The following is an 11211-nucleotide window of genomic DNA, read 5'->3' as shown; positions in this document are numbered from 1 at the left end:
GTCGTATTTTCTTTCAGAGATGTGTATTTTACTCAGGGGTGTTTTAAGGAGACTGTTAGAAGACCACATTTAGATCAGACGGCGTCCCGTAGTTTAAAGAAAAAAAAAGAGAAAAAAACTTAGTTTGTTGCTATAATATTACACAAAAGTATCATGTTGTTAAAATTGTGCTAATTTAACAATGGTTAACATATACATGGATGAAAGTCCTTTATTTCCACATATTATTGGGTACAGAGTGGTGCTTATTTTTAGCCCTTGGGCCACACAGCTGTGCAAGCATAGATAATACAACACCAGGGGACTAGTCCACTGGACATGTATTCGGCATATCAAAGTGCTATTTCGTATAAAAACGATACAATTATCATCCCTTTTGGCATGATATTCTCTTAAAAGACTGAGGCCAATGTGAATTTTGGTTTCAAACTTTACTCATTATAACTCACTTTTTACAGCTGCCCACAGCCCGAAGCACAATATGTAGTCAACAAAACATTTCACATACGTACGTGACCGATGTTATGAAGCAGTCCATCAAAAATTCTCTCCTATCTGTAAGAGTTTTGGCAAATGAGTCGGAACTAATGACTGAATATGTATGTGGACATGGTAGTTGTAATTGTTTCTTCTGTGCAGTCACTGAACTTCGTTTAAGGAGTATGTGCTTAAAACAGCGCCGTCAAGAAGGCAGATGATACAAAAACAAGTGATGGTAAAGATTTCACCAGGTCTTCATAAGGCATGTTTCTTCAGTCTTGGTCGTTCTCTGACGGACGCGGTCGTTTCTCCTTGGCAGAGACCGAATGTTCGCTAATTGCTCCCGTAAATCTTCAGAGACTTCCCGTCCCATTTACTGGTGATCATACGCACCGTACCTACGCATGCGGCATCCACAATCACCCATAGTTCCTGTTGCCGTACTCTCTATCTATCTCTCTATGGCAATCACTAGATATTTATTTGCAATCAGATACAGATCCATGTACAGATACATATTCATGCACAGATACAGATTCATGTACAGATATACAGATACAGATTGAGAAAGATGACCGTGTCAGTCCCCACACCTGAGTGAGGGGGGTTGACACGGTGGCCTTGGTGTGGATTTGTTTAAGGTGGATAACAGGTTGCGAATCTAAGACCCACACACTTGGACATCCGTCTTCTCCAGCGGATCTGTTGCCGTACAGAAGTTGACAGACGGTCTGACATGACGTTTGACAAACGTGGTGCTGGGGAGGCGCCATATTATCCCTGACTGGAGCGGCTGTGACGTATGTGTGAAGTGGGAATTCTTTTGACTTGAAAATTGCAGGTTTTACTGACGAATGGTGCGGTATCTGGATACACGTATCCGTCTTATTGTGCTGCATATTTAGTTTGTCGCTGTGGTTCTTCAGGGAGCGTCCTAGGTCTATTTCTACCACGCTTACACCAGGGATAATGAATTAAGCGCGTTAATCGTAACTCGTGGCGAAGCAAAAGGGATCGCCCTTATCTTGTTATGAAGTCTGCACTTTAAGTCAAGCAAGGATATTCCTATATTATTCATTCAAGATAAATGCTATGCTATTGTTAATCTGTCATGCACAAAATATGAAAGCCTGAGACGGTGTAAAAAGATTAACTAGTTGAGGCAATGAGAATCCTTTTAATATTTACATAGACCCATTGGTTCTATAATTTGACATTAACGTAGACATGGATTTCCAGTTGCTATTAGCATGCACAACGAGTCAGTCTTTGGTGAAATATCCAATGCATTGTGCGTGGACCCAAATGCTCCAAGGAGCTTACCATTTGTAAGAGGCTGTATGCCCATATTCAGTGTTCTGTCGCCTCAACGAAAATTCTGGAAAATTCAGATACAGACATCCTCATCACCAAAAGGACACTTTCGTTACGTCTTGAAATGATATAAAAATACATATTAAAATATATAGTATTTTTGTATGTGTGACTCCAGATATGACATATAGCTGAGTGTATTGTTTGTAAACGTCCCATCTAATTTGAACATGTCGTGTCGCGAGGGTCCGGACTAGTCTCCACCAGACTCTTTTGCAGGCTGAATAAATAGTAGAAGTCGGCCTAAAAAGAATGTAGGCCTGGGGATTTGTCCGACCACAGAGGGTCCAGTTTGCCTGCATAGTGACTTCTCGCAGGCAAAGTGGACTCTCTGTGACCGGCCAACTCCGCAGGCCAGCTACATTCTTTTTTACCACCGATTTTACTACCGATTTCTACTATTTATTCAGCCTGCAGAAGAGTCTGAGTGGAGACTAGTCTGGACCAAACCCTGTTCTCCACCGTAATTTCCCGCCGGCTGATCCCGTCAGCGTGACAGATCACGCCTCCCGTAGGTAATTCAATTTTCCCCGGGACAACCTGTTTGCGCCCATGTATCTTTCAGGGATTGGAATACTAGTACGCTTCCCCAGGCCATGCCCGAAATCTCAGAGGTCGACAAGTTCAAGGAAGCAGTACTACTACACTTGAGGAGCCATTAAGAGCGCAGCGCACTCCCCCGTCTTACCCCAACTGAGGGGCGTTACGCAGTACCTAGTTCAATATGAAGATCTTTCCCCGGTCCTAAGATCCAATAGTAACGGCAGGACACGGGCAACCGAACGGGAGACACGGTGACCTGAAGTAAGGTGTTTACGTGTGACGTCACAGCCGCCATATTGGTTGGTTAAACAGGGAATAGTACGTCGTCGGCCGAACGCACTGCGCCTGCGCTAAGCCTGTAATGTATTGTGCATGGCACCTCGGCAGAACGTCTCATTTAAGGTCTTATTCTCTTACTGAAATGATGATTTTCCTTCTATAGTTTTAAAATGTTGTGTCGGAAAAGATATCGGCAAGCAACGTTCTGATCTAACGTTGACCAAACATCCAGCGAAAAACGTTATAAAAATCAGGTTTCACGCACGCGCAGTACATTCTTCCGACGTGTTGTCAAACTTGTACATCACAGACGTGCAACCTCAGCTGTGTACGGATTACGTCATAGTCAGAGAAATTCCTCTGCAGTACCACGGAACGCCGATAGATGTATCATTTTCTCGAGACCTGCCTTCTTCTAGATCTTAAATACCATACAGACCCATACAGACAAGTTGTTTGTACACAGCTAGTCCACAATCACCTGTCGACGTTTTGGTGACCGTCTGCCACCTTCCTCAGGGCAATACTGACTGTCTCTACTAGTTGTCGCTGCTGCAGTATGCATGCGACCCCAATAACGTTTGAATGTATCCCCCACTGTTTTTTCGATCCATGCTACTCTTCAAGCAGAGTGTTTTGGTAAAAAAAATTCAAGTGCAAAAAAAAAAAAAACCCCAATAAAAAAAGCCTAAAAACACGCCAAATATAACCCAACCCCCAAACCTCTGCTTGAATAGTAGGCTAAAGGCCATTTTGTGCCCTCTGGCGGTACGGTGTATTCTTGTCGGACTGGTTTATAGGTCATAGTTGTAAAGTGACGGCACACCGAAGCCGAGAATCGGGGCAATGTTGAACAAGATGGCAGTGAACTCAAACAAGACGTTTTTGGTCCTCGTTATCTGCCTGTTGTTATCCGAGTCGATTCTCGGGACAGTGCAGTTGTTCGCGACGGTACCAGAGAACGCCGGCGCGGGAGAAACTGTCCTCAGCGTCTTGTCAGCCATAGGAGAAACGCGCGAGTCGGACGGTAGAAATTTTCGCGGGGAGGAAGTTCTCTGTAAAATTGTAGACGGGAACAAAAACGGACGTTTCCGTGCCACAGCGGGCTGCGTGTTGCAAGTGGCGCGTCCGCTGGATTACAGCGTGGACCCGAGCTATAACCTCACGGTGAACGTCACGGTGAACGTCACGGTGACTGTTCAAGTTCAAGTCCAGGACGTGGAGGGATACCCTCCTGTCTATAACGACACGTGCGAAATGCCGATCCGGCGTGGAGAGAGTCGGTCAGGCGATCTGATCTTCGATGTGAGATGGCAGGCTGAGGCCGTGGTAAGGCCGGGTGGAGTGATGTTTTTCGATCAATACGAGTTCTTTGACCGGTCTACGGCCTACGGTCACAGTTCCACCGCTACCAATGACTGCACAGCTTGGCTTGTATGGGACGTAGGGCATGCAGTACAGATCAGACAGTTTATGGACGTTTGGGACTCAAACCTAAGGTGCTTTAAATGTTTTCATACACAACATGACACAGCGACCTTCCAAGTCGGAATCATCAACAGACACCGTGGGAAATCGGCATGCACATTTCTAGATCACTTAGGTGTGTCTAGAACACAGAGTAACGTACACTTTAGAGTTGCCTATTTGTTAAAGCTAGTTTCAGCGAGAGGCCATTATTTCACGTGCAGCCTGCCTGGTGACGTTTCTGTCACCACTGTTGTCGGTGCCATGATGGCCGAAGTAAGCCATCCATTTGCTAACGTTCATGTCCAGCCAGTCGGTTGTCCTCCGAAAAAATACGGCTTATTGTGTGATCAGAACTGTACCTGTGAGAACGGCGCCCGGTGCCATGGGCTTAACGGGGCCTGTAAGTGTCAGCCGGGGTGGCAAGGTGTCGTCTGCGACATACCTCACAATACCGTGGCAATTACTGCGACCTCTAGCGACTCGGAGCGGATATACATCACTGGTTCTCTGGTATTGAACTGCAAGGCTTTCCATCTGACTGCCGCGAAGATGATATGGACGTTTCCAAATAAAACAGAAAAGTGGCTGCAAGGGACGGTTGAAGATCGAGTAAGGATCGAAAGCATACAGCCCGAACACAACGGTACCTACACCTGCACTGCCGTGACGGAAGACGGGAGGGTCGTTCGCGCAAGTTTTGAGCTTCAAGCCGTCGAGTGCCCTCCTGGGAAAACGGGAGAACTGTGCGCTGAGCCGTGCGATTGTCCACGTGGGGCGAGTTGTCACCGGTGGGCGGGCTGCGTCTGTCCCGTAGGGTGGACAGGACCCAGGTGCCGGACCCCCTGTCCAGGCGGAACTTACGGAGAGGACTGTAGCAGCGAATGCCGCTGTCAGAATCAGGCCACGTGCGCTCCTACCGACGGTCGGTGCAACTGCAGCGCGGGTTGGTTCGGACCAGACTGCAGCGTTCCCTGCCCCGCCGGTCTGTACGGATGGAGATGTCGGTACGACTGCGGCTGTAAGAACAACGCCACCTGTCACCACGTGGATGGCAGCTGCACCTGCGTGCCGTCCTGGTCTGGACAGCTGTGTGACGTGAAAACGGACGAGAACACGTTCCCGTTCCTGCTCCAGATCGTCATACCACTCACACTGACCCTGCTAATCTCTATAGCATTGGTGGTAACACTCTTCACACGGAATAGGGCTAATAATCAGATAGGAGTAAACCACGAAGAGGAAATGGCTCTTCTGGAACTGCAGAACATAGAAGAAGACATGGCGGAGAGTCTGCAGCCCGGCTGGCTCAACAAATGGGAAAAGAAAGTCAAGGACCTGAGAATGGGTGAGCTGATCGGACTGGGTGCGTTTGCTCAGATCAGAAAAGGGCACCTTTGTACCGATGGCGCTAAAGTCGCGGTAGCCGTGAAGTCGGTCCGGGGGGAGGACCGGCAGTTCTACCGAGCTTTCTGTCGGGAAGTCGCCTCGCTGATAGTCGTGCACCAAGAAGGCGGCGGACATGCCAACATTGTCCGGCTGTTCGGCGTCATCACCAAGTCCACACCAAAGTGTATCCTCCTGGAATATGCCGCCAAGGGCGACCTTTCGGTGATTCTAAAACAGCAACCGGGGCAGGATGGTGGATTTCCTTTGGCTGACCTCCTACGCTATGCCGTCCACATATCGTGTGCCCTGAAGGAGCTCCGACGTCTCCGTATCGCTCACGGCGACGTGGCCGCTCGGAACGTTCTCGTCAGCGGTGATGACGTGGCCAAGCTTGCTGACTTCGGCCTAGCCCATGACGTGTACACTGCTAATGCTTACGTCTCCGCAGACAGACGAGGGGTCGACGAACTCTTGCCTCTGAAGTGGATGTCCCTGGAGTCGCTGGAGACTCGCAAGTTCACGTGCGACAGCGACACGTGGTCGTTCGGCGTGCTGCTGTGGGAGATCGCCGCCTTCGGGGAGGAGCCCAACTATGAGCAGGAAATCCAACTGAGTTGTCCCAAGTTGGTGGGACTCCTGAGACAAGGGGTCCGTCTGCAGAAACCACCCGGATGTACGGACAGGCTGTATGACGTCATGGCGTCGTGTTGGCGGGAAGAGCCGTCGGCAAGACCTGAGCCGATAGAACTCGAGCAAAAGCTGACAGAATGTCGTCATGAGTTAGATCCCCTACTTGTTGTGGAGTTGGAGACTTTAGTTTAGATTGTGATGTGCGCAGCAGTGCACTTAATTCGCGAATGGTATCTTTGTCGGGAGCGTTGACAGGCCCTAAGAGTTATTTTCTTTTCAACATGTCATGTATAACTTGCGAAAACAACTTTAGAAATCCATGCATTGAGTCAAATCTCAGCGGAGAAAACTTTTATTATTTTTCTACATGTATTGGAACTTTTAGTGTAAAAGGTAGACGAATTGGGTTAGTTGCAATGACTTTGGTAAAATAGGAAAGTGCACGGATTTGTAAGACTATTATAAAAGAAACAATTACACAACGCTCATAATTTTTTATGTACATTTAGGAATAATGCTTTCTTTAGAAGAAAAGGTCTGAGCTATATATTTGTCGAATCGCCATAACTAGTATATATAGATGTACGCCAACAATATAACAACCGCTCGGTCATACACAATTGACACGTTACACACGACTTACCAAATATTCCCACCCACCGTTCATGCTCCAAGTTCTAAATAAATAGCTTTTGTTTTTTTAACCACATATCATCACAAAGTACGACAACACAGCTTTACTATAATCCCTGGGGGTCTAAGCCCTGCCCTCCACTACTTTTACAACTTTCACAGGGTCAGCACACAACAAAACCTTTGGCACAGGTACGGTGAGGTAGGGCCCGCGGTACGGGGTAACGCACAGGTAGACAAAAGCCTGCGCGGGGTAACGTTACCGTCCCGGGGGTGAAAGGGGACTCTGACTGGGTGAAATGGATATGGAGAAGGGAAACTGTATCTGGTGGCGGATTGTGTTGGTAGAAACCAGCCACAACCTAACCCCACGCCACCACCGGGTGTTTGCAACGGGCGGGGTGTTACATTTTACCAAAGTAGGGGTGTTTGGAAATTACACTTACTTTAAAACACCCTAAGGTATCTATTTCTAATTTGATTAAAATGGCATACAGTAACATACATAACTATAAATTGTATTTCCCTTATTGCTACAGTCTAGTCAAGGGATTTAACTTTATTTTCCACAGTACACTTTTTGAACTCCCCCTTTTCTTCATGGTTTGACTCACTTTCCAGGCCTTGGCTGCGCTGTTATTTGGTCGCACCCAAAGCGCTGATAAGAAGTCTTTAATTAAGTTTCCCGGTGAAAAGCGTCGGATGATCAGGAATGAACAAACAAATCTCCGCCCAAACGACCGATCATTCAGAGATCTGTCTGTAAACCTGACGATTTTCAACAACCTACTGTACAGACACCGACCAGGAAACAAAAACCGGTAAGTACGAGTCCAGTTTTAACGAACATAAACACCTCTTCATGCCCCTATCCCTGTACGCTATCTCTAGTCTCTCTACCGTGTCTATTCATCCTTGAGATCTAATTATCTTCTTGTGCGGGTACATGACTACGAGAAAGAATGTTTTGTCAATATGGTAGACCATGTCAACATGCCGTTCCTAAACTGACTTGCCAATAACCATGGACGTTTTTCTTTGTAATTTAGTGAAGTAGTGATGTTCAATATGAATATCTTGTTGTTGGTTAAATTTGATTGTTATCAAAGAGTCGTACTTGATATCAATATGGTGAAGATATATTGCTGAAATATTGTCGATTTCATCATTATGACTACTTGCTATGTAATTCTTGATTTGCGGAAGTGACGACAATGTCATAATTGGTACAAGTGTGAGAATGAGAGATTCACAGGACCAAAAGTGTTTCATATGGAAAATGAGTAAAAATTTGGAGAAAAATTAAGAATGGTGGGGCGAAGAAGGGGCACGATAAATTATCGATTGTAAAAAGTGTGGCTACCTAAGACATAGAGACGTGTCATTACTTTAGAGTTATGACATAAAACAAGAGCTTATACATTCCATAAGTCCATGATTATCTTTACAAACTGGATGGCTGGCCCCTGTCATATGTTAAATCTGACATATTATGATAAGGCCATGAAACGACAAAGTTTTCAATCCATTCTTTACATCGGGCCTTTTCAGCCGAGACACTATAATTGGTTAGGATTAGGCGTTTTCTGAAAAGCCTTAAGTCAGATAAAAAGCTTCTCTCTGCTAATCTCTACATATCTAAAAAAAGAAACTGTAAGATATAGGTCAACATTTAGATAACATAAGAACAAAGTCTAGATTGATATCTGTTTTGTCATATTGTGTGGTTAATGTGTTGAAATGAATATTTGTTCCCCGTTTGAATTATGTATGAAAGTATTACAAAGCATATTTGTCACAGATATATATCTACATAGACTTGCGTGCTCCTGAGACCGTATCCGACATGTGTATGATTGAGTGAACTGCGCAAAGACTATGTCATCATTCCTAATTCTTTCTTTTGTGTTTGGTATCAACCTGAGCACGCAAGCACAGCATTTCTCACCGCTAACAATAGCGTGTAATGACTTGTATGTAGTAGACTAATGCGACGAGGTTAAGCTTTGTTAAGCCTCACCACCGTACTGTGTAGCGAGCCGAGGCACTACTAGTATGCTTCTCCAATGTGCCATGTGCCGAGCCATCCCCGTTACAGGCGTCCAATGCGATTTCAGGGCAGCAAAACGAAATATTCTGAATAAGGCAATCTTTGTGATATTGTCACATATTGCTTTACATTAGCACATTTCAGTCAGTATTTCATACTTAAAACTGGGGAAACAGGCCCCAAAATGAATCCTTTATTTTCCGGGTGGTACCCTAAAAAGCAGCCAAGGGCCCTTCCGGTAACCATATTCCATCAGAATTTTGGGATTTTTTTTTTGTTCCATGAGGGTCAATATACATTGGGATAATGTGGTTCCAACTCACTATGTAGATAAATGGCTAGAACATCGGCTTAAAAAATCGTGTTTCCAAGCCATAAAAACTGCACTGGATCCGGATACCTCTGGCCCGGCCGCTACATCTACAAATTTAATTTACACTTCACAGTAAGCTCGAATATAGCTTTTCAAAAAGAGCTGGAACAAAGGATGAGAAAAATTCATCTGTAGTACAAAACATGCTACAGACCGTGAGACCACCATGTAGGTAACTGGTACGAGTATCAGCTACTCACTTGTGTAGTAGCATACGGAGGTCATTTTTTCAGGAAACTAAAATAAGCGTGACAAAGCAAATAGAAGTTAGGATGTATTCAACACGGGATCAGTGTATTGCCTTGGGCGACTGACTGTCATTTGATCCTAAGACTAACATTTGACATAACAACATATCCTTAACTTTCGGTCATCTTGTATAATCAGTGAGCAAAGTAATCAAGAAACTTAAACTTGAAAATATCACGAATAAAATTACAAAAGGTAGTTCTGCTTATACAATATAGGGTTATCGTGCCTCCCCAAGGTTCCTATAACCATTGAGTAAACCACTGAGTGAGCGAAGCTACATCTACAGATAATCACCGATCAAAATAACCTGCGAACTGCGAACTATTAAGAAGCTGCATGTAGGTATTAGACGGAAATTTGTATTGGACCCTTTTGACTAACATTCAGGTTTCAAAGTATCTTCCCTACAATATGAACGTGGCCGGCCAGTCGTGGCGACAAACTGCACAGTCTCATTAGTTCTATATGCCTTTAAGGCTACATGTATGTCCTTGATGTCATCAACCACTCCAGTTTATCAGTGAAAGCTTTGTTTGTTTCCATCGGATGTAACACAAGCAGATCACACGATTCCTCGGAATGTAATGAATAGACAGGACTATAGGCGCTTATTGTACAAGCCTTGATATCACCGTGTATATCGATATCAGTAAACACTCCAGGGAGGGGCGGGGAACATCGGGGGCAAATGTCGGGCAACTGTAGTCTCCACAGCAGGCTTCCTGGTGGGCCTTTTTTTGCTTTTTTTGTGCTATTTTTTGTGTAGCCATGGTGTAGCATACCTTTTCTGATTGCTGTTGAGTTTCTTAGCTTCTACTAGTGCAGGCTGCAACCTCCTTGTTGAAAGTGCAACCTCCTTGTTGAAAGTGCAACCTCCTTGTTGAAAGTGCAACCTCCTTGTTGAAAGTGCAACCTCCTTCAATGTTGAAAGCAATATGGGATGAAAAAGGCTGGACGACTGTCAGAAACCCGATCCTCTACCAGGCTTCGGGAGGCGGGTAGAAAGAGTAGAAATTGGCCAAATAGAGACATGACATGCCGATGGAGTTGGTCTGATTTTGCAAAATGTAATCTCTATCGGACCAACTCCCCCTGCATGCTATCTCTTTATTTGGCCAATTTCTACTCTTTCTATCCGCCTCCCGAAGCCTGGTAGAGGATAGGGTTTCTGACAGTCGTCCAGCCTTTTTCATCCCATATTGCTTTCAACAAGGAGGTTAAGTACAAGTATTTAACCTCCTTGCTTTCAAGAAACTAAATTGGTACAGGCGTGTAGATAGGCGGACATACGTTGTATGTTCAGTATGCGATTCCGATGAGACAATATCACTTTGTTAAATGAACTAGAATTTACGAAGTCCTTTTTTTATTTTTGTCAGACTTCTTTTGTTCTGGATTGACACGGTTTTCATTTACGTCTGTTCAAATACAAACAGTGAGACATTTATGCCAAGTTAATGATCTGTAGTTCCCTATTATTGTCACAGATACAGTCATTCATTTTCTGGAAGTCATTACGATTGCACGACACTGTCATCAAAAGAGACCAGTCACTGTGACCGATGAAGAAAGATAATAGCTTCGCACACTAATCTTACTGTCACACAAGGCATGTCAGCGTCTCCCTGACGACCGCAGCCAACAGTGGAAACATGCCTGTCAGCATATTCATGGGTACCCGCCGTGTCATGGCAACTATTGTTAAACGTTCCACGCTGTGACAGCACGAATTTTCTCTCAT

At 45.1% G+C, this 11211-nt stretch overlaps 1 protein-coding gene across 1 annotated transcript; it reads left to right on the top strand.

The window, feature by feature from the left end:
* Positions 1-3525: 3525 nt before the first annotated feature.
* Positions 3526-6354, top strand: LOC109465943 (epidermal growth factor receptor-like). Its single transcript, XM_019763431.1, has one exon. It carries the CDS (start codon positions 3535-3537, stop codon positions 6352-6354), a length of 2820 nt encoding a protein of 939 aa, XP_019618990.1. The 5' UTR covers positions 3526-3534.
* Positions 6355-11211: the final 4857 nt, after the last annotated feature.

The sequence above is a fragment of the Branchiostoma belcheri genome, unplaced genomic scaffold (genome assembly GCF_001625305.1).
Source record: "Branchiostoma belcheri isolate BF01 breed outbred unplaced genomic scaffold, Haploidv18h27 scaffold16, whole genome shotgun sequence".
NCBI lineage: Eukaryota > Metazoa > Chordata > Leptocardii > Amphioxiformes > Branchiostomatidae > Branchiostoma > Branchiostoma belcheri.
Note: the sequence above shows the minus strand (reverse complement) of the source record. Positions and strands in the feature narration are given on the sequence as shown.